Genomic DNA, 24,919 nt, shown 5'->3' on the forward strand with positions numbered 1-24,919 from the left:
TGGCCTCCTTAGCCAAAGATATCTCCCATCTGACCTTTTTCAAGAAAAATGTTTCCCTAAGAACTTTTCCTCACTTCTTTCCCTCCTGCTGAATTCACCAAGTATCCCCCTGCAGTCATGAGCAGACCTGAAACAATCCTGGCATCATCTCAGTCACAGACATCTGCTCTTAAGATGGGAAGTCACTGCTGCTTTTCAAGTTAAAAGACATTTCCTAATTATTTGTTTCATTTATTAGCTAGACCCAGATATCAAAAACTTAGGACCTGAGTAAATACACAACTCTGGCCATCTGATGTGAAGAGCTGACTCACTGGAAAAGACCCTGATGCTGGGAAAGATTGAGGGCAAGAAGAGAAGGGGGCAACAGAGGCTGAGATGGTTAGATGGCATCATCCACTTCATGGACATGAATTTGAGCAAACTCCGGGAGCTGGTGAAGGACAGGGAAGCCTGGCGTGCTGCAGTCCACGGAGTCACAGAGTCAGACACGACTGAGCCACTGAACAGCAAGAGAGATGCAACTGGTGTCCGAACATAGACTTTTTGTTGCTTCTCACATGCTATGCCTATCTCAGGGGCAAAACACACAAAAGAACCCGTACAGCCTGAAGGGTCAATCGGTAAACTAGAAAGTGTGTTCACTGGGGACTACATAGTGCTCATTCACTGGTAATCAGGCAGCAGACAGCGACCTCGCCTGCAGCTACCTTTGGGAAAGTTCCCATTCAGCACAGAAACTACTTAGGTGTGGAGATCTGAAAACCAAAATAAACATTTCGGAGCACCTCCCAGGAAAGCTGCACCGAGTGACAAGCGGATGGTATTTTTGCAGCGAGACCCAGGGCACCCGCCCAGGAGCCGGTCCGCCGGTCAAGCGGCGCTTTGATGGCTGCGGCGGCTGACCGCCTGCACGCGGGAGGAGGCGCACGCTCAGCACCCCTGGAAACCCAAGTGTGACCCACTTGCCCAGCCCCACTGCCTCTTGGACCAGGGTTCCCTCTGGGGTCACCGGGCCAGCCAGAGGCAAGGGAAGTGCCAAGAGAGCCTGCCCCCTTCCCCACTGAGGTTCTGCGGACCCCTCCCATCACCAGCACCACCCCGTCCAGCCCACAGCCCACCGGGTGGGAACACAGAGGCCGTGGATTCCCAACAGGTGGGCAGGTCAACGTTATGGCATTAGTTCTTCCGACGAGCGTCTGCCACCTGGGGCCCCCTCCCTCTGCGCTCCCCCCTCACCCCCCAGGACAGGACAAAACTTCCCCCGAGCCCCCGCTCCCCGGCTCCGGCTCCGCGGACCCCCGGTGGCCGCTTCCTGCCGCGCGGAGATGTCCCGGCTGCGCCCGCGCAAGGCCGCCCGCGGTGCCAGCCTTCCCCGCTCCGCGTGCACGCGCGCAGGTCCCCGAGCCGCAGGTGGGGACCGCGTGGCAGCCCGGCCCCTTCCCGGCCCGCCGGGAACCCCTCCGCAGCGCCCCGCCTGCTCCCGGCTCCCCTCCGCTCCCCGGGACCCCGGCCCGCCCGGGCACCTACCCATGCTGGCGGCTCCGAGGGCTCCCTGCGACTGGCGAGCGAGGAGTCCAGGTGGGAGGAATCCGTGCTAAGATGTTGTTTCCTGTGACTCGGTTTCCAGGCCCTGCCCAGCACCTGTGCAGCTGGAGGTGTGCAGGCGGGGCGGCGGGGCTCCACCCTTGGAGGCGGTGGAACGGCCGGGGCAGAGGTCGGCGCCCCTTGAGCCCCAGAAGGGGGACACCTGTCGGCGGCCCGCGCCTGGACTCCGCCCCGGCCCCCGGGGACCGCCAGAAGGGAAATCTGGGCCAGGATGCCCTGTCTTGAGCGTGCATCTTAGCCAAGGGGGAGGGCTCATGAAATGCAGGGTCCCTGGCCTCACCTGGATTTGCTGACTCAGTAGATCGGGGTGGGGCCTGAGAATCTGCATTTCTAACACATGCTGGGACCCCACTTCGGAAAGCAGTACTGCGCTGGGTAAGCACCACGTCTGCAAAAATGGGCAGAAGGTTGGTCAGTTCAATGTCTGTGCCTGCTGCAGATGTGTGGCTTTTACCTGGCCTGTGAGCTGTGGAAAACATTTCTGGAGAACTCTATATTGCCTTCCTTTAAGAATAACAAAACCAAAAATAAGAATACAGCTAGGAGCTCCAGATCTTTTTTTCGGTTTACTCCTCTCACTTGAGGAGGGCTTTTGTACTCTGCCAGCACTGAAAGAAACATTAAAACGGAAAAGGAAGGCGAGTTTCTATTGTGTTTTTTAAAGAATCGTGTAAAATATACACAAAACTAACCATCTTGACTATTAATGCACTATTAAGTGGTATTAAGTACACACACACCGTTGTGCAACCGTCACCATCATCCGTCTCCAAAACTTTTTTATCTTCCTAAATGGAAATTCATTGGAAAAGACCCTGATGCTGGGAAAGATGGAGGGGAGAAGGTGAAGGGGATGACAGAGGATGAGATGGTTGGATGGCATCACTGACTCAATGGACATGAGTTTGAGCAAACTCTGGGAGCTGGTGAAGGACAGGGAAGCCTGGTGTGCTGCAGTCCATGGGGTTGCAAAGAGTCGGACACGACTGAGCGACTGAACAACAAACTGAAACTCTGTACGCATGAAATGCTAACTCCCTATTCACCTCCCAGCACCCACCATGCTACTCTCTGTCTCTCTGAATTTGACTCTTCAAGATACCTTATATAGCTGGAATCGTTCAAAATTTGTCCTTGCCTCTTACATGTGTTGTAACATCTTCAAGGTCCATCCATGTTGGAGCATGGGTCAGAATTTCCTTCCTTTTAAAAGCTGAATAATATTCCACTGTGGGTACACATTACATTGTGTTTAGCCGTTCATCTGTCTCTGTCTTCTTCTGAGTCTTAGCAATGCCCCAGGGCCACGCTTACCGGAAGGCTGTGGTGTGTACGGAGAAACCCAGGCAGGCTCTTCCTAGAGGTGGAGAAGTATAGTGAAGAACAAAACTCCACGGGGTGGAAGAGACCCGCCCTGCTGATCTGCTCTGTGTTAAGCACCCGAAACAGCATTTCAACCCTTGCTGTGTCCACCAGAGCAATTTTATAGTTAGGAAATGGATGTGATAGAGTGGGGAACTAGACAAATGACGGAGCTCTTCCCCAGCACGGCATGGCACCGTTTTAAGCCAGCTCTCTGCTTTCATAGGCCTGGTCATTTCAAGTCCCTTCCATGTGGCTGCTGGGACCCCATCCTGCGGAAGCACCTCGTTGGGAAATACATACAAATAAAACAAGACGATTTCCTCTTTTTTAACATGCCTCGCATTACAAAGCTTCTAAATGACTTTAGCCGAGTGCATTTATAGCTGATCAAACTCTTTCTTAAAGCAAGGGAATGGTGGACCCACACTTTAGGGTGTGGGGCCTTGTCTGTGAGGGCGAAGCCTGCAGAGGGCGGAAGGGAGAGCTGGGGACACGTGAGCTTTCGGCAAGTCCTCGTGCTGGCTTGGAGGTGGGCTCAGGCTGTCACAGTATCAGTGAGGAAGAAAAGCCAATGGCAGCAGCCCAGACTGCTTTCTGAGCGTCTTCTGTGGGTCAGGGAGCCGTGCATTTGCATGAATTCAAGAGTGGATTCGAACTGATGTGAAGAACTGACTCACTGGAAAAGACTCTGATGCTGGGAAAGATTGAAGGTGGGAGGAGAAGGGGACGACAGAGGATGAGATGGTTGGGTGGCATCACCGACTTGATGGACATGAGTTTGGGTAAAGTCCGGGTGGTGGTGATGGACAGGGAGGCCTGGTGTGCTGCGGTTCGTGGGGTCACATGTGTATACATTTGAAAAATATGTGTGTGAGCATATGTGTGTACATATGTATACATATATACAGACACATATGTTATATATATAATTTATTATATGTTTTATATATATATATATAACATATATATGTATACACACACACATATATAGTTTCTAAGAAAAGGAATCAAAGTCTACTTTCAGGAAGGAGTCTGGTAACTTACCCACATGATGAAATAAATGTCCCTGAAACCTTAAAATGCTACTTTTTTTCTCAGAATATCTGCATTTTAACAGAAGAGGGGAGGAGCCGTCTATTTAAAATAAACTCTAGTTGTGAAATTGAGAGAAGAAGTTTCTAGAGGCATGAGTTTCTTCCTCGTATTCAGGAGCCTGCAGCACACGGGCCACCTCCCACACACAGGACTGGCTGCTCCAGGACGCTGGGTGGGGTGGCCGAGGGGCCCCTGAATCACGGCCTCTCCAGGGTTCCCTCTTTCATCCTCACAACATGGCCTGGCCTACCAGCCGCTAGGCTCAAAGTTATGGGAAATCAAGGGGGAACTGGGGGAGACAAGGATACGTGACCTTACCCTGGTGTTCCCTGTAGACCAGAGAAGAGAGAAACGAAAAATGGGGGGCACTTATCTGGAGGGGTGCTGCAAAGTCTAATCTCTGTCATCACTGACATACCACTGTCCTACTTCACATGGAGCAAGAAACCGACCGGGGAGAATGGATATGTGTATGCGCATGGCTCAGGCCCTTCGCTGTTCACCTGGAGCTATCATGACACTGTTAATCAGCTCTACCCCAATACAAAATGAGAAGCTTTTTTAAAAAAGAAAGAAACCAACCAAAGAACTTAATTATTTTTAGTATAAAAAATTATATCACGTTTTGGGGAAGTGAGAAATAAAAGCTATCAAATAATTCTTCACCTCCATCTGTTGGGAGGGCAACGTACATAATTAAAGACTATAACTGTTATCCTCAAATAAAGTTGACCTTCCTTGCACACCAACGAGCAAGAAACAGTTTCAGGAGACGGGGATACAAGGAATTACAAACATTGTTCATCTAGACAGAGGCTTTGCCCTCATAGATCAGTGGTAAAGAATCCGCCTGCAATGTAGGAGACCTGGGTTCAATCCCTGGGTTGGGAAGATCCCCTGGAGAAGGGAAAGGCTACTCACTCCAGTATTCTGGCCTGGAGAATTCCATGGACTGTATAGTCCATGGGGTTGTAAAAAGTCGGACACGACTGAGCGACTTTCACTTTCATTTTCCTTATCTGAAATATCACTGCTTCAGAAAGTGTTAAAAAATGCATTTTGGAGAAACTTCTTCCAATTAATTATACAGAATCCCTGGGACATATATCAAAGTAAAAAAAGGAAGCAGAGATCCTTATAACTTCCAGTGTGCTCTCTTCACTGCTCTTGTCTTTTAATTAAAATCAAAAACAAAAAACCCTCATTAGAACTCGCTTTCCGAAATCATTCCTAATTGCCAGACAAAAATGGTTATGCCTTATGCATTATTGATTTCTGTACCAATAATATTACAACTTATCATCTGACACAAGTAAGATACAAATGCTGCATTTGTTCACTTCATGTTTAATTATGCAAATATCAGAATTTGTCAAAGTGCATTTATCCAATGACTTGCTTTAGTAAATTACTATAAATCTAAAACAGTATAGACAATGGAGTCTTGGGAATCCACTGTGAATAAATATATACCTTTGAGGTCTAAGTTGCTCACATTCAATTATACAATTTTATTTCCTAGAATTAATAAAGGTATATCATCTCTTCAAATGCCATGGATGGCAAGATTTAGAAAATTCAGGTATTTCTATAACATAACATTTATCTTTCAGATTTTATACCACTCAAATCTATATTAAATTACTGGCAAAAGTAAATATTAGTGTTTTTTTTTAAGCAATGTATTAGTTTCCTATTGCTGTTGTAACAAATTACCGCAAGCTTAGTGGCACAGAATAATACACATTTATTACAGTTCTGGGGGTCAGAAGTCCAAAAAAGGTCTGGTGAGGCTAAAATCAAGGTGTTGGCAAAGCTGGGTCCATTCTGGGGGTTCTAGGGTAGAATCCATCATCTAGTCCAGGCCTGGATTACTTGTCAAGCCACCCTCTCACTGGAGAGATATAAATATTTCTGTACCAAAGTGTTTATTGAGTGTGTATTGCAGTGTTGTTAAAATAGCCCCAAACAAGAAACCAAACCTAAAGGACCAAATAAAAGGGAATGACTTGATCATGGTGCCTCTTTACAAGGAAATACTTGCAGCCATTAAAAAATTTAAGGGACTTGCCTGCTGGTCCAGTGGTTAAGAATCTGCCTGCCAACGCAGGGGACACAGGTTCAGCCCCTGGTCCAGGAAGATCCCACACGCCTCGGGGAAACTAAGCCTATGAGCCACAACTACTGAGTCCACGTGCTCTGGAGCCCCGTGCTCCGCGACAGGAGAAGCCACCGAAAGGAGAAGACTGCATACCGTGATTAGAGGGTAGCCCCCGTTCACCACAATGAAGAAAAGCCTGCTTGCAGCAGTGAAGACCCAGCACGGCCAAAAATAAATAAAGTAAAAAGCTTAAAAAATTATAAAAAAAAAAAAAGTTGTAAATGTTCACTGTAGAGCCAGACAATAGAATCCATTTTCCCGGTATTAATACCCTTTCTGATCACATTTACTTCATGGTTTCACTGTTACACTCCTGTACCAAGGAGGATGTCCCAGATGTTGGTGTCAAACGGATTTCTTTTCTAAGCCCCACCAATCGTTCCATTTGCAGCACGTTTTCACTTGCTTTACATCAACTGTTGTATTGCTTTTCTTTTTCATAATTGCCTTTAGCTTGTTCTTACTGCTAGAGTAAGCGTGTGTGTGTGTGTGCACGCACATGCTAAGTTGATTCAATCGTGTCCGGCTGTTTGCAACCCTATGGACTACAGCCCTCCAGGCTCCTCTGTCCATGGGATTCTCCAGGCAAGAATACTGGAGTGGGTTGCCCTGCCCTCCTCCACAGGATCTTCTCGACCCAGGGATGGAACCCAGGTCTCCTGCACTGCAGGCAGAATCTTTACCATCTGAGCCACCAGGGTGCACTTGAATAAACTTTGTTGGAATTCAATTTCCTGCCGAATTACAAAGACATTGCCTCTTATCTTCTAGTATCAGGTTGCTGGAGAGCCTATTTTTTCACTGTAGGTTTCCCTCTGGAAACTGTGGTTTTTACTCTTCTCATGAGAATGTATCTAGAGCTGGTGGGGTTTTTTTTTTTTATCATTCATTTTCCTGAGTATTTTTAACTGGGAGGTGTCTCAAGCCCTGGGAAATTTTCTTTTATCATGTCTTATGTTATTTCCTCCTCTCCATTTCCTTGCTTCTCCTTTTCTCAAAAACTGTTAGTCAGATGTTAGGATCAGGTCTCCTGATCCTCTCTTTTCTTTTATCCACATTGTCTGTCTCTTGGCATTATGGGATTTTAAAAAAATTTTTCATCTGTTGAAATTTTATTTAGTGACAAACATTTTTCATTTCTAAGAGCTCCTTATTGATTTTTTTTTTTTTTAAGATGGAGCACCTCCTTGAGTCTCTGTGAGGATCCAAATGGAAATATCAGGATAAAATCCCTTTCCCAGACTTTAATTATCTCAGCTCTCCTCCAGAATCTCACACACCCAACCAGGGCTTGTCGCTTCTAAGTTGCTGAATTTCCTCCCATGCCTGCTGCTGCTAAGTCACTTCAGTCGTGTCCGACTCTGTGCGACCCCATAGACGGTAGCCTACCAGGCTCTCCCGTCCCTGGGATTCTCCAGGCAAGAACATAGGAGTGCCTAGTGAGCCTTTACTTATTTGTCCCTTTAAAGAATGGAGGAACGTGTAGACCTTTCTAGGCAGCTGACAAGAGTTGCCCTGGGGTTGGGCAGACGGATTAGTGGGCCTTCCTCTGAACTGAGAGGCTAGTGGTGGCTGGTCTGGTGTGTAAGGAGCTCCACCCTGATCCGGGAGCTGACTGCAAACACTTCTTCCCAACTCCGCTTTCAGACCACATGTGGGTGGCTTGGGATCAGCCATGGTGGGAGCATTTACACCAAGGACACTGGCAGATGCTATTCATTAGGGCTGTTTTTCCCCTGATCGTTAATATTTGCCAACACATCACTGATAGTGAGGGTGACAGGCAGGTTTCACTTTAGGGGTATGAGGGTGGAAAGGAAAGTGGTAATTAAAACCACTTTCCTAATAACTAGTAAGATTGAGCACTTTTTCATGCACTTAATAGCGATTTGTATATATCCTTTGGGGAAAAATCTATTTGAACTTTTGCCCATTTTTAAATTGCGTGTCGGTCTCATTATTGAGTTGTGAGTTCTTTATATATTCTGAATATAAGTCCTTTATTAGAAATATGATTTGCAAATATTTCTCCCAAGTCAATTGCATACCTTTTAATTCTTCTGAAATGCCAAAGTTTTAAATTTTGATGAAGCCAATTTATCAATTTTGTTTTAAAAGATCATACTTTCATTGTCACAGCTATTCATATCCTTTTCCTTTACTGAGGTTGCAAAAACTTGCTATTATGACTCTTCTATAAGTTTTTATAGTCCTTACATTAAGGTCAATGATCCATTTTGAGTTAATGTTAGTGTATGGTGTGAGGTAAAGGCTGAAGTTAATTTTTTTTCCATATGGATATCCAGTTGTCACAATATGTGTGGGTGCTAAGTCGTGTCTGACTCTGCGACACCAAGGACTGGAGCCTGCCAGACTCCTCTGTCCATGGGATTCTCTAGGCAGGAACACTGGAGTGGGTTTCCGTTTCCTTACCAACTGTTAAAAAGATCATTATTTTTTCCATTGAATTGCTCTGGAGCTTTCATCAAAAATCAATTGATCATAAATGTAAGGGGTTATTTCTGGATCTGCCCTTCTTTTGCCTTGGTCTATATTTCTGTTCTTAAGCTAATACCACACTTCCTTGATTACTGTAGCTTTAGAAAATAAGTTTTGACAGGGAGGGAGGTGGGAAGGGGGGTTCAGGATGGGGAACACGTGTACACCCATGGCAGATTCATGTTGATGTATGGCAAAACCAATACAATATTGTAAAGTAATTAGCCTCCAATTAAAATAAATACATTTATATTAAAAAAAGAAAATAAGTTTTGAAATTTGGTAGTGTAAGTCCTCCAAAGAATGCTCAAACTACTGCACAGTTGCACTCATCTCACACACTAGTCAAGTAATGTTCAAAATTCTCCAAGTCAGGCTTCAGCAATACCTGAACCATGAACTTCCAGATATTCAAGCTGGTTTTAGAAAAGGCAGAGGAAGCAAAGATCAAATTGCCAACATTCACTGGATCATCGAAAAAGCAAGAGAGTTCCAGAAAAACATCTATTTCTGCTTTATTGACTATGTCAAAACCTTTTGACTGTGTGGATCACAATAAACTGTGGAAAATTCTGAAAGAGATGGGAATACCAGGCCACCTGACATGCCTCTTGAGAAACCTGTATGCAGGTCAAGAAGCAACAGTTAGAACTGGACATGGAACAACAGACTGGTTCCAGATAGGAAAAGGAATATATCAAGGCTGTATATTGTCACTCTGCTTATTTAACTTATATGTAGAGTACATTATGAGAAACACTGGACTGGAAGAAGCACAAGCTAGAATCAAGATTGCCAGGAGAAATATCAATAACCTCAGAAATGCAGATGACACCACCCTTATGGCAGAAAGTGAAGAAGAACTAAAGAGCCTCTTGATGAAAGTGAAAGAGGAGAGTGAAAAAGTTGGCTTAAAGCTCAACATTCAGAAAACGAAGATCATGGCATCTGGTCCCATCACTTCATGGCAAACAGATGGGCAAATAGTGGAAACAGTGGCTGACTTTATTTTTTTGAGTTCCAAAAGCACTGCAGATGGTGACTGCAGCCATGAAATTAAAAGATGCTTACTGCTTGGAAGGAAAGTTATGACCAACCTAGACAGCATATTAAAAAGCAGAGACATTACTTTGTCAACAAAGGTCCATCTAGTCGAGGCTATGGTTTTTCCAGTAGTCATGTATGGGTGTGAGAGTTGGACTACAAAGAAAGCTGAGCGCCAAAGAATTGATGCTTTTAAACTGTGGTGTTAGAGAAGACTCTTGAGAGTCCCTTGGACTGCAAGGAGATCCAACCAGTCCATTCTAAAGGAGATCAGTCCTGGGTGTTCATTGGAAGGACTGATGCTGAAGCTGAAACTCCAATACTTTGGCCACCTGATGCGAAGAGCTGACTCATTTGAAAAGACCCTGATGCAGGGAAAGATTGAGGGCAGGAGAAGAAGGGGATGACAGAGGATGAGATGGCTGAATGGCATCACCGACTCAATGGACATGAGTTTGGGTAAACTCCAGGAGTTGGTGATGGACAGAGAGGTCTGGTGTGCTGTGGTTCATGGGGTCACAAAGAGTCGGACACAACTGAGCAACTGAACTGAACTGAAGTCCTCCAATTTTGTTCCTCACTTTCAAAGTTGTTTTGGCTACTTTAGGCCCTTTGTACTAAAACATACATTTTAGGTCTGCTAAACGGCAGGGGAGGGCAGAGAAGAGGAAGCTAACTGGCAAGTATACCATTCTAAACACCAATAATGTAACTTTTATATATCAAATTATCTTAAGGCCATATGTTTTCCTGTTTTTTTAATGTTTTATATTTCAAATGATACAAAATCTATTCAAATATCTATACAGACCTACTATCCTCAAATATCTGCTCACACTATATTGTTTAAATCTATTTCTTGAAGAAAAAAAAAAGAAAATGCTGGGTGAACAGCATGAACCTAACAAGGGTACAAAAGACTCCCAAACTGTAGATTATTCCCTAAGGCACAAATCGACGTGCCAGACAGGGAGAAAACTGCATGTACAGAAATGCACGGAAGAAAGCGAGTTTAGCAGAAGCCAGATTGTAAATGAATAATGTGACAGTGTTATTTTGTTACATGGTTCATTATACACAGTTCTTTCTAATGATTATATAAATCCCATGATCTCAAAATTAATTATAAAATACATTTATAAAAGTATGTTCTTTACAAAAACTACGTTCTTCCAAAATGTTATTGTTGTTTAGTCACTAAGTCATGTCTAACTCTTTTGGGACATCATGGAGTGTAGCCTGCCAGACTCCTCTGTTCATGAGATTTCCTAGGCAAGAACACTGGAGTGGGGTGCCATTCCCTTCTCCAGGGGATCTTCCCAACCCAAGGATAAAACCCACGACATGGCATTAGCAGGCAGATTCTTTACCACTGAGCCACCAGGAAAGCCACATTAACATCTACAAATTCCAGGAATTAGAACTTGTTTTTGGAGAGGCCATTTATTAATCTGTCTCACCTACTGACTTATTTTGTTTTTACTTCTGCTGGTGAGCCTTCAAGACTCTCACCTCTTCTGGGCAAGGTCAACACACAGCAACTGAGATGCCACCTCAGTGAAACACGATGGGCTTGCCACATCTGGGATGATGGATACGGTCTCAGAGCCAGCCAGTGGCAAAGAAAAAAATCACCCTGGGTGCACTGTTGTGTGACCACGGAATTGAGCTGAACTGATGAGAACTGGGGACTGGCATTTCTTTGAAGTTGAAGATGTTACTGAAATTTCCAAATCTGCAAATATTTACAGTGTAAATGTATTGGCACACTGGACAGCTGTTTGTCAAAAGGTCATGTTTATAAATTTGTGTGTGTGTGTTTATGTGTGTGTGTATGTTTGTGTGTGTGTATTTCATTCAGGGCCAGTTACATAATTTTTGGATTTGGACCTGGCACAAAATGAACATGCAGGGCCTCTTGTTCAAAAAGCAGGACAAAAGTGACGCTGAAAATACAAAAATTGATTTTTTCCCTCCACAGTTTCCCTCACACTATTTGCTATTTAATGCTATTTTACATAAAGAAAAATTTTAAATTATCAGCATGAATTTTACTGTTCACCTTTATATTATGTGATGCTAGTTTTATGTGCAAATATACACACATCTGGGCTTTCCTGGTGCCTCAGAAAGTAAAGAATCTGCCTGCAATGCAGGAGACCTGGGTTTGATGACTGGGTCAGGAAGATCCCCTTGGAGAAGGGAATGGCAACCCACTCCAGTATTCTTGCCTGGAGAATTCCATGGACAGAGGAATTCCATGTAGCCTGGTGGGCTACAGTCCATGGGGTCACAAAGAGTTGGACATGACTGAGAGACTAACACTCACTTTTTTTCACTTTATGAAGTATAAAATGTGTTTAAGGGTTGATGGTTCTGTTCAAGTTCTTCATACCTTCCCAGTCCCAACCTTTCATGACATCACAATTAGGAACACACTGGAAAACCAACAAGCTCTGGGGTCAGACATACCTGATCTGAGGTCTCAGTTTTGTTGCTTATTTTGTGTGTAAATCAGCAGATTACTTAACCATTCTGGCCACAAGTGAAACAAACTCAGATAATGATACTTAATTCAGAGTGATGTTGTGGAAATTAAGGGCATAATATATGAAAGATCTAGGCTTAGGAGCCCCTTTCTGTAAGAGTAACAGTATAGCTGGCCTCATCAACTTATAGACAAATTTAATGGAGATAGCATCAATATAAATGAAAGTGTTCTGTAAAATACCATCAAAAGCTGGTCACTTTGTTAGCAGACTACCATGCTTGTTGAGTTGGAATGAGGATCATTTATAAGAAGACTGGAATTAAGAAAGAAACTTAGTAGAGACTTTTATATCAATCTTTCTGAATCACTTAGCTTTAGGTGTGTCTCTTGCAAACAGCATAGAGTTGAGATTTTCTTTGTGAACCAAGTGAAAACTTTTTTTCCTTTGACAGGCAAGATAAGCTTATTTAAAGATATCTGATTTTAGTTCAGTCATATTATTTTATTTCCTATGTTATGTTTTTATAGTTTCTAAAAGCTTTCAATATGTGGTTCTCTCTCTCTTTTTTTTTTTTTTTTTTGCATTTTTGAACAGCTTTTTAGAGATACAATTCATATAACGTTCACTGATTCTAAGAGTGCAGGCTGCTGAGTTTTTAGCTCTTTGTATTTGGGGAGGTCTTAGTTTCTCCTGATATTTAGGGAGGAAGATTTGTATTTATGTACAGGTGGTTATTTATATTTATAATCTTACATATAATATTCTTAATCATCTATCTATTTCGATATTATCCTTCCTGACTATGTGAAATAACATTAAAATGTTTCTCTTCTTACTTTATCCCTTTCCTTCACCATGGGATTTAGTGGTGTTCTCTTGCTTAGTGTTTCCATGTGTACTGATACGTACACTTACACTTTTTACTTGACTTGTCCCTTTAAGGGATATTCTGGATTCCCAGCTACTATAGGTGAGCAATCAACAAGCTTACTCTGCTTTCCACGTGCCCTTCCCCAGTGAGCTTTATCAGGTGCGTCCTTTCTAGCTTCTCAAAGCAAAAAACATGTACATTCTGCCCTGTAACTTTTTTCTCAACTCTGCTTTCCTCTCAACCTTATTTTTAAATGGATTCCGTGCTCACCGTTGGTCCTTCTGCCGTAATTTCTCAGTTATCATTTGGTGAATAGATTTCATTCATTCATTACCATGGAAACAACCTTCCCTGAAAATGATCCTACTTACTAGCAAGGTGAACCACCCCACTTCCGTGTGTGAAACCATAAAGCATGCTTGCCCTTTCAACATGGAAGTCTATGATCAGACAAGAAAAACAGCTCATTAACTTAACGTGTTACTGATCTCTGAAAACAAGGTTTTCTGGAACAAACATCAGGGTATTGTATTACTTTTGGGGATTCTACTCTCTGAATATCCTAAAAGCAAAAACCCAAAGAAAAAGTCTTACTTTCGATTTTATTGAACCAATAAGCCTGGAGGGAAAATGTTTTCTCTATACGGAAGTCTTCTAATCTGTAAAAAAAGACCAAGTAATACTCCTTTTTCTCATCATCTAGGAAACTGTGTCCTAAGATCCTACTGTGTTACTGTCAGTGAGGATGCAGTGGAATCTGCAGAGATTAGATATGCTCTGCTGACCCTAGTCTGTTTGGTAGGTAATGTTTGCTCTCCACAGTAAATGATATTCTCTTTTAATTAAAAAAATTTTTTTTTCTATTTTTTTGTCCATGCCACATGCTATGTGGGATCTTAGTTCCCCGACCAGGGATCAAACCAGTGTCCCCTGCAGCAGAAGTGCGGTATCTTAACCATCGGACCATTAGGGAAGTCCCAGGACATTCTCTTTTTAACCATAGAAACTGTATCTCTAAACCTAGTTCCCAAGAATAGCTAACTTCCTTTTTGAAGATAAGAAAGTTACTCTTGTGCCAGCAAAATCAAGGGGACATTTAGTATTATTTAGCTTTTCTCTCCCTCTGAAGGTAAAATTAATACATTTTCATTATAAAAGATTTTAAAAAATTGTGAAAAGTTTATAGGAAAAAAATCTAGAGACCACTAATGTTAATATTTGGCTGTCCTTCTTTGTAGACTTTCTTCATACATAAGTTAATGAACTTTGCAACATCAGATCATATCATACATGTTGTTTTATAACCTTTTCACTCGACTTTCTATCATGGACATTGTTCCATGTCACTAAGTGGTCTTAAAGTGGTTTTTTAAGGGTTACAGTATTTCATTGTAAAGAGGCACCATGATTAAGTTATTCTCTTCTATTTGGGCCTTTAGGTTGGTGTCTTGCTTGGGGTTGTTTTAACAACACGGCAATAAACACTCTAGGACAGAAATATTTATGTCTCTCCAGTGGTGATCTCTCTAGTATAAATCTCTAGAAATTGGAATTTCTTAGTCAAAGGGTACGGAAACAATTTTAGGCCTTCTTTATATGCATTGCCAAACTGTCTTCCAGAAAGAGTCTTTCTTGCAGTGTGTGAAAGCAATGAACCAAATATACTGAATGTGAAATAAAATCTCATCAACGTAAGGAGAATATTTCACGTCACCCTGATTTTAGGGAATGTTTCCAAGACTGCTGTGAACACTTACTGATGTGAGCTGGCCACGCAGGATGTTACAGGCAAATAGCCAACAGCCGACGACATGTAGTGGCCGCCTGCTCACTGGGGTGAGAACCCCTCTGCAGCCGGCCTGCTGCCCTGTGCCTGCTTCTTCCTCAGTCCTTCTCACCCTCTGACACTTGATCTTGCACCAGTCCATGGCCTCCACTTCCACCCAAGATGCAGCCCATACTGTGTTTTTGCAAAGTACACAGTGGGGGCTACACATGTCCTCAGGTTCGGCTCTCAAGTTGCTGGGAACCGTGGGACAGCTGGTAAACCAGGCACGTTTGCTGGAGTGATGGCTGAGTCAGGCCAAGGAAGGGAGCCCCCAGGCTGGACGACTTGGGGGAGGAGTGCAGCTCCCTACCCTCAGCCCCGGGAAGATGTGCTTCATTAAGAGAAGGGCAGACCGACCACTCATGCAGCAGCCCGGCGACTCCAGCTCTCTGCTCCTCCGTGTCCTCTCTCTCTAAACAGAGAGATGGATCGGGCTGGGATGAGAGGTGGTCTCCATTCAGTGCGCAGCATATAACAAGGGCTGTCCGGGTACTGTCTTCACATTATGATTCATGGCGTGACTCTGGAATATCCAAAACCTGAGCGTAGAATCAAAACTGCCTTGAGCAGCAGCTCTTAGAGGAAATAGACTTCTGCCTGTCCTTCGGCACACACCCTTCCCCCCACCCCCACCCCCAACTAAGCTCCCAACTACCCTGAGAAGCTGCACGGATCACTAAGAAAGAAAAAAATGACTTAACGATGACACAAAGCTTTCTTATCGCTGGCTGCAGGAGGTATCTGATTTTAGAGAGGTTTCAATAGGAAAACGTGTGTCTTGGAGCCAGTGAGGGATGGTTTGCGGTGTTCATCTAGATAATCTCTGTGACTTTGGACTTCACAAGGGCAGCGAGCAGGGGAAGGAGATGGGGAAGGAGATGGCAGGAGCAGGTGAGACGCCTCTGAGCCTCAGCCAGGACAAGAGGGAGGGCAGAGTGGTTTGTAATACTGCACACACGGCCCACATACACAAACGGCCTGAGCTGTGAGTACACAGGCTGCATTTCTCAGAGAAGGCTGGGGGCTCAGAGATGGGTGCTAGAGGCTTCAGACATTTTGCTTTAAACTTGACTCTTAAGTTGCCCCTTAGGGTCTCTGACGTTTGGAAATGTGTTTAGTGGCTTTTTCAGGGAGACCTGAGAAAATATTACTGTTCTCCTGCCTTGCGGGCAGATTCTTTACTGTCTGAGCCACCAGGGAAGCCCATTTTATACCCAAGGCATAAAAAATGCTCTGAGCAGGATCCACCCTTTTGTTCAGAGATATTTACTGAGTGTTCATTATATGAATGGGCCTTGCCGCTAGCTCAGACAGTAAAGAATCTGCCTGCAGTGCGCGAGATGCAAAAGACAATTTCGATTCTTGGGTTGGGAAGATCCCCTGGAGAACGGCTGCCCACTCCAGGACTCTTGCCTGGAGAATTCCACGGACAGAGAAGCCTGGTGGGCTACAGTCCAACGGGTCGCAAAGAGTCAGACATGACGGAGTGATTAACACTTTCACTTTCATTATGTGCATAATATTAAAAATGAGAAGCCCTCCCAGGTGTAGGATTTTCAATCTTGTGGGACAGGCTATGTACACTGATGGGTGATTTTTATCCATTTACGTGGCCCATGAGCAAGGGGAAGCTGTACAAAGAGCCATGTGTCACACAGGATCTTAAGAGCCTGGGCCTGGCAATTGCTCACTGGCTTTGACAGCTTGGACACTGAGCTCTGTGGAGGTCTCTGTGTCTCAGTTTACCCATCTATAAAATGGAGCCTCACACAGGGCTTATGTCTTATTAAAAGCATTGCTTGTAAGGACCCAATGAGTTAATAAATGCCTGCCTGTTATAAGTACTTATTGGATGTTCATTATTTTAACAGCTAGACTACTGGAGTGAAGTAGATGGCCATTTCCTTTTCCAGGGCATCTTCCCAACCCAGGGATCAAACGTGGGTCTCCTGAATTGCAGGCAGATTCTTTATTGTCTGAGCTACCAGGGAAGCCTCAACAGCTAGAAGTCACTATTCAAAATTTCTTTTTAAATATTATAATTCAAACTAATATTTTTAAAAAGTACAAACTTTTCTTCCTATCCTATTCCCTAGCTACTTGCTTCTCTTCTCAATAGCTAAACTGTCTTCCAGAGATAATTTAGGTTCATACAAACAAATGTTAGCACCTATATAAATGGTGGCAGTCTATACATACGATTCTGCACCTTGGTTCTTTAAGCTTAAAAGTTTATCTTAGATAATTTTCCAAATTAGAATTAAGAAACAGAGGTTTCCTATTCATATTTTGTTGGTGTTGAACTTTTTTGTTAATAGATATATCAAATATTGCCTTATAATCTCTTTTAAAAAGGCACCTTTTTAAAAATAATGAAATACTATTTTAAACTCAAAGAATTTTTATTGCTGTACTTGTAAATTTTAACATTAAAAAGAAATTTTGGATATTCTAATGAATATGTAGCAATAAATTTAAAAATATATATGAAATAGACAATTCCCTAAAAAATAGAAATGACATATGGGGCTCAGGATAATAAGCAGAATTCAGAGTTGCAATGATATAGTATGTAAAATGTCCAATTTCAACAAAAAAAGTATGAGACAGGTGAAGTAACAGGAAAGTACCCCCCTCCACCCCAAACTTAAGAGAACACAGTCCACAGAAACTGACTTGGAATGGGGCCAGAGACTGAATTTCATAGAAAAAAATGCTCTGCAGCTTTTATAGCTGTGTCCAAAGAATGAAAGGAAACCATGTTTAGAGAATTAAAGGAAAATATGATGATAGTGACTTAACAAATAAGACAATAACAATAAAGAAATTGACACTATAACCAGGAACCAAGTGGAAATTCTACAGTTGAAAGAACAATAGCCAAAATGGAAAATTCACTAAATGGGCTTAATAGCAGATTTGAGAAGCAAAAATTATTCTTCAAAAAATAAAAGCATTAAAAAACCTCCAGTTAAACGAAGATTGAAATATTTTGTTGCCAGCAAACCTGCCTTACAAGAAATACTAAAGGAAGTCCTTTAGGCTGAAAGGAAATGACACCAGACAGTAACATGAAAAAATTAAGAGTGCTGGAAATAATTCAAGGGTAAAGACAAAATATGATATAAAATAGAAAATAGTGTATAAGTAGACTTCTTTAATTTTCTACTCTTAATTTCTTTAAAAAACCATGTAAATCAATAACTATAGCATTATATTGTTGGGTTTATAACATATACAGATGTAACATATAGTTAAATGTCAACTATTCAATAATCTAAATTGATAAGTGATAATCTAAATGAAAGGACAAATTCCTAGAAAGATACCAACTGGTAGACTGATTGAACAAGCAATAGAGAGTCTTAATAGACCTATAACAAATAAGGGCTTCCCTAGTGGCTCGGCAGTAGAAGAATCCACCTGCAACGTAGGAGACGCAGGTTCGATTCCTGGGTCAGAAAGATCCCCTGGAGGAGGACATGGCAATGCACCCCAGTATTCTTGCCTGGGAAAAACCCCATGGACCAAGAAGCCTGGCAGGCTACAGTCCATGGGGTCACAAAGACTTGGACGTGATTGAATGACTAAACAACAATAACAAATAAAGAGATTGAATGAGTAAACAGAAACTTCGCCCAGAGGAAAACTGAGGCCCAGATGACCTTATGGGTGAATTCTACCAAACATTAGAAGAATGAATGCCAAATCTTTACAAGCTCTTTTAAAAAATAGAAGAGAAAAAGTAGAACACTTCGCAATTTATTCTCTGAGGCCAGGCGTGTGTGCTAAGTCGCTTCAGTCGTGTCTGACTCTTTGAGACCCCACGGACTATAGCCCGCCAGTCGCCTCTGTCCATGGGATTCTCCAGGCAAGAATACTGCAGTGAGTTGTCATGACCTCCTCAAGGGGATCTTCTAGACTCAGGGATCGCACCCACGTCTCCTATGTCTGCTGCCTTGACAGGTGGGTTCTTTACCACTAGCACCACCTGGGAAGCCCCTCTATGAGGGCAGTATTTCCCTGATACCCAAACTAGACAAAGACACCACCAGAAAATGTCAATATCCTTTGTGAATAACAGAAAATTTCCCAACAAATATTAACAAACTGAATCTGGCAACAACTAAAAAGGATTATGGGTGACTAAGTGGGATTTATCCTAGGAATGCAAGATTTAACATACAAAAATCAATGTAACACACCATATTAACAGAATAAAGGGCAAAACCAATATTCTTTCAATAGACACAGGAAAAAGCATTCAACAACATCCAACAACTTTTCATGTTAAAAACTCAACAAACTAGGACTAGAAGGAACTTCAACTTGATGCAGGCCACCTTTCCCCTCAGATTAGAAACAAAGCCAAGGATGCCTGCCTCTAGCCACTTATATTCAGTCTTGTATCTAGCAGTTCCACTACTAGGGATGTCACAAGAGAGTTGAAAAAAGAGAAACATGTAAACAAATATTCATAGTGGCATCATTCACAATAGCCAAAACCAAACCAAAATGTCCACGCCCTGATAAACGATACACAAAATGTGGTATATCCATCCAGTGGGATATTACTCAGCCATAAAAAGGAACGACCCACGCTAGAACAAGTATGAGCCCTGAAAACATGATGCAAAGTGAATGAAGCCAGAAACAGAAGGCCACATATTATGTGGCTATACATCTACTAACGTTCAGAATAGTCAGATCCATAGAGATAGAAAGTCGATTGACAGCCACCAGGAGCAGGGAGGAGGGGGCGGGGAGTGACTATTAATGGGTACAGGGTCTCCTTTTGGAGGGATGTCAGCCATGCTTTTGTTTCTGGCGGGGATGGATGGGGAAGGAGGCCTTGGGAAGACAGAGGGTCTAAGAGAGGGCCATTCTCAGAAGTTAGGAGATTTACAGCCTTGGGTCACAGGCCGAGAGCAGGATGCTGGGACGGGGTGGTGGTCGTGAGCAGAGGTGGACTTTGGTGACTCAGGTCCACCCCAGAAGGGAGCAGGCCTGCAGGGATGCGTGTGGGACCGTGTGGTGTACCCCTCACAGAACCCCTTCTGTTGGGCTGCTCTCCCAGGTGTTGCCTTTGATTTTTGATACACAAGGTCTACTGGCAGCGTGTTGCCAAGGTGGCCCTTCTTTAGGGACACTAAGGAGAAGTTCAGGTCCTCTCTCAGTTTCAGGACCACTTCTGTTTTCCTTCGGCAATTGTTCTACTCACTGAAAACTGAGTCTCATTTTCTTATTTATGTTCAATAGGAGGATAATTGCTTTACAATGTTGTGTTGGTTTCTGCCATGTATCAACCTGAGTTTTTTTTTTTTCCGATGGCAACTAAAATGCCAAGTGTGTGTGCCTTCCTGTGGGCAAATGTCTAGGTGTTGGTGTGTGTTATTCACTTGGGTCTAACTCTTCGTGACCCCAGGGGCTGTAGTCTACCAGGCTCCTCTGTCCATGGAGTTCTCTAGGCAAGAATACTGGAGTGGGGAGTCATTCCCTTCTCCAGGGAGTGTTCCTGACCCAGGAATCAAACCTGGATCTCTTGCATTGGCAGGCAGATTCTTTATCATGGGCGCCACCAGGGAAGCTGTCCAGGTCTTTATATATAATTTCGCTTTAGCCCCATTCTTGCCTCTCTTTTATGCTCCTGGCTTGGTTATCGTCTTTCTACCCACCTTCCACCTGCCACTTGAAATTACTTCTGGAATGATGTGAAATATACATAAATTAGTTCAACTTGTTAAAGTCCGTATTACGAGGAAAGGGCTGTCTTTTCGCACCTTCTCATCTCTTGAGCAGCCTGTGAACTACTGCTGTTTGCACGGCTCAGGGGGCACTGGCTGGGGGCATTTGGGGTTTCGGTCCTGCCTTTGCCTCTGCCAGTAAACCACTGTACCTTTGAACCTCCTCCTGTCGTGTGGCTCAGGATGAAGCAGTGAAGAGTAACAAGATAAGCACAGAGCACTTGGGCCGACGCTTTATCAGCACAGTAACAGGCATCATCGTGGCGACAGCGCTCTTATGCGATGGAACGCCAGCCCTCGGGTTTCCGCTCGAGTGTTCCTGGGAGGGGAACCGGGAGTGGGCAGACCGCTCATGGTCAGGTTCACATTCTTGCCTAGCGCTCCTGGCCAGTCCACAGAGATGGGCCTTCCGGAAGTGGTGTGCTGCTGTGGGTACAGAGGGAGAAAGTGTAGGCTCAAGCTGATGACTTCTGAATGGAAGAACATTCTGAAGTAATCCTCAGGCCTGAGAGGGGACTGGAGGGAGCTGACCAGTCCTGCTAGTTCACCGCTTTCCCGGCCCCTGTGAGCGGTGGGAGGCTGCACTTGCGAGAGCTTCGTTCTCCTGGACGCCCACATCAGCATCCTCAGTGTCTTGCAGAGGGAGCCTCCCTCTCTCACCCTGCTTCCCCCGACTGTCACCCCCATCGAATCTCAATTCCATTCATCCAACACGTGGAGCATTTGCTAGCCGCCCGCCGGGCACTGCACTCAGCACCAGGAGACACAGTGAGAAGAAGCCCCCACCTCTGCTCTGGTGAAGCTTCCTTTCCAGGCACGTTACTCTGATACTCAGGCAACAAATGGGGCTGGCTGGGTGGAGGGTTTCAAAGCTGCGTCCTCTGTAACCGACCAGGAGATGCTCCAACCAGGAGCCTTAATGGAGGAACTTCAAAACCCTGAAACATGCTCCTGAAAGGTCTGTGCAATCTTCCTATCTTGAGAAGAAAAATCGAAACAATGGTGGTACCCGCCTCCACAGGTTGTATGGTGCATACATAGAATTTCATTAGGCTAAGTTGTTCCTTAAAATAAATGTCTTGAAGATATTAAAAGAGCTGGCTATTGAGACAGCTTCAGCTGTCTTCAGCACTGCGTTTTGGTGGGAGGTTTGACTTTTGCTACTTTGGGTGGGAGATTGGGGGTTGCTAGAGCAGCAATTCCCACACCTCATTGGACAGATGAATCTTGTTGGAACGTAGATTCTGACTCAGGGGTTCGGGTGGGGGACCAAGACCCTCCCGAGATCCACGGGAGCTCTCACATCTCACAAGCTCCACGTGCTCATTGAGGCTGCCAGTGTGCAGACCAGACCGAGACCAACGAGGAATCGGATCAAGGCCTCTCAACATGGGCACCACTGATGGCTGGGTGGGGAAATTCCCTGTCGTGGGGTCTGCCCTGTGCAGCGCGGACCCTCAGCAGCATCCTTGGGCTCTGCTCACGAGATTTCAGAAGCAGCCCCAACCCCCGAGTGTGACAACTGAAAAAAGGCTCCCAACATTGCCAGATGTGCCCTGGGGACCAAACCAAAGTTGTTAACCCAGCTGAGAACCACTGGGCAGATGACTGTCAAAGACTCCCCTGAGTACAAGTTTCTATGATCGAAAGCCCACATCAAAGCACACATGCCACTAAGCCTCAAAAAGATGACTCCAGAGCTGGTCAAAGTATCCTTTTAAAGGTATAAAGTCCAGGATCAACCTGCCTTTACCAGAGCCACGGGCAGCAGCCTGCCCACCCCCAGCAAAGGCTGGGCGAAGGTGCATTTGCATGATTAAAGGTGTGTGGCATGGTGAGTGGGGGGACGTGGGGGGACACCTGCTCTCTGCATACAGGGTCCTCACCTCCAGAGCAGGTGTGAGCCTGCCCCGGGGGACCAGCGCTGCTCACCCCATATCTGCAATGGAGAGCTTCCTTGAGAGGCCAGAGAGCAATTCATAGAAATCAGCAGAACACAGATCTTTACAAGGGGACTTTGCTCCTGTTATCCGCGGGGTTAGGAGGTGTGCAGGGGCTTTAGACGGGGCTGGACGAGCAGCCGGTGACTCAGCGTTCATCAGTGCCTGGAAGGACAGGACAGGGCAGAGGCCCAGGGCCAGTCCATCCCATAGCCAGCATCTCAACCCCGCCGGATGAGAGAGGTGAGACAGAAAGCCACAGAGAGAGAGCAAAACATGGATGCCCGCTTATTTGAAAATGCGCTATTCGCTTTTATTGCTCTGAGAGATAAACAAGACAGTATTTCGATAGTTGGGAAAACACCTGTGCTTCACTAGTAGCAAAAACAAGTCTCTGGATACAAAGTTACCTGTTCAAGAACTACAGAGACATCCCCAGAGAGAGTGGGAGGTGGGCAGGGCAGGCTGCTACCTGTCTAAGGAAGCAGACAAAGGGTTGGGGGTGTGTGTGCCTTGCACTGAAGAAATGAATGGGATCATCCGATACATTTAAGATTGGTTTTCTTTAGGGAGTAGGAAAGACCACAGGGACAAGCATAGAAGTCAGACTCTTTAACTGTACTTCTTTTTTCTTACATGTTTGACCTGGCAACTATGGGAATTAGAAGAAATAACAGACTTTACTTTTCAGTAGCATTGGGTTCCCGGTATAACTGAGTGGATGGCACAGATAGCTCTCATGTACTCCCTCCCTGTGCCCCCACAAGTACAGCCCCTGTCCCCCAGGTGGAGATCCTGCACCAGAGGGGGACATTGCCATACTGTGAAGCAACAGTGACGAGTCACGATCACCCCAAGTCCATCACTCACAGTAGGGCTCACTCTTGGGATTCTAACAAATGTATGATGACCTGAACCCACCCTGACAGTAGCTTTCAGACTGTTTTCACTGTCCCCTGATAATCCTCTGGGCCCCACCTAGTCGCCTTTCCTCTGCTGTAACCCCTGGCAACCCCTGATCGTTTTATAGCTTTCAGTTTTGCCTTTTCCAGAATGCTGGCGGATCCCATGGTGAGCAGTCACACCTGCCCTGCGTGTTCTGTCGGCCGTGTGGTTAGCTGGAATCACGTGGTTTGTAGCCTTTGCAGGTTGACTTCTTTCACTTATCAACATGCACTTAAGTTTCTTCCACGTCTTTTCGTGCTCTGTGAATCCTCTACCAAATCATAAGCAAGATGTAGCTTGAAAAGATCAATCTTTACAAACGGTGACAGGAGCTCTGAATGAGCAAAGGCTAAGCAGGAAGCACAGGGCACCATGTGGGTCTGCCTCTGCTTGGGGAGAGGTTGTGGGCTGTGCCCCAGAGGCGCCCACAGCTCACCAGCACCCCCATTTCAAAGCCCTGGCCCATAAGAGGGCTGCAGCAGGGCCAGGGCACCCCAGGCCAAGGTTGCTTCATGTGTAGAGATGCTGAACCCTCAAGGTCAGGGCAGACTGAAGCAACAGAGAAGAGTTTGTTGGGCCCCAGTGGGAACAGAGAGCTGGTCCATGGGTTCCCCAGGATGTTTCTGAAGTTCTGCCCTCAAGGCAGTTCAAGGACAGGGCAGAAAGGGACATTCCCTAACAGCCCACCAGGTGCCAGGCTCTGTGTGCACATCAAAGGGTCCTGCCAACAACCACGAGAGGCCGGCAGGGCCAGACAGCGCAAGACACCCGCACAAAGCTGTGTTGCTGGTGAGTCACTGAGCTGATCTTTGAACACACAGACCTTTGTGGTTTCAGAGCTCCCTAGAGAGTTGACAGATTTTTTTTTCCCCCCAGATCCTTCCCAGCTCTGCAAAACTAAAACTAGACCAATGTTTATAAAGCCCCACTTCACATAACCTCATTTTTCACATGGCAGGGCGATAAGTGAATACTTGGGCTTGGTACATGCTGACTTCAGATTCTAATCCATTTCCAACCAGGGCTTCAACAAGGTAGCGTCTGCAGTTTGCAGAAGTCTGTGCTGAAGACATACACGTGGATGTCGTCGTACAGCAGTGCGTGGAGGAGGTCGGTCAAGGTCGCCGAGGGACAGGGTGAAGGCAGACAGAGGAGGTGATGCCTTGAGTCCCAGGGCCTCAGGAAGGCAGCAGCTGTGGGGCAGCAAGGGCATCTGAGGGGTGGGGACCCTGAGGTGGAGGACAGCCAGAGAGGATGTGTTCTCGCAGCGAGTGAGGGCAGCGTGTAGGCAGGGTGATGACTGTCCTGGGACCGAGCACCCTGGCGG

The 24,919-nt window shown here is 44.9% G+C and overlaps 1 protein-coding gene across 1 annotated transcript in view; it reads right to left on the bottom strand.

Annotated features, from left to right (window-relative positions):
• The window catches only part of SLC15A1 (solute carrier family 15 member 1), a 61,949-nt gene extending 60,415 nt beyond the window's left edge, over positions 1-1,534 (bottom strand). Inside the window, exon 1 of the mRNA XM_068984376.1 lies at positions 1,240-1,534. Coding sequence (XP_068840477.1) covers positions 1,240-1,534 — 295 coding nt within the window. The remainder of the gene's footprint in view (positions 1-1,239) is intronic.
• Between the last annotated feature and the right edge of the window lie 23,385 nt (positions 1,535-24,919).

This window comes from Capricornis sumatraensis, chromosome 12 (assembly GCF_032405125.1).
Source record: "Capricornis sumatraensis isolate serow.1 chromosome 12, serow.2, whole genome shotgun sequence".
Classification (NCBI taxonomy): Eukaryota; Metazoa; Chordata; class Mammalia; order Artiodactyla; family Bovidae; genus Capricornis; species Capricornis sumatraensis.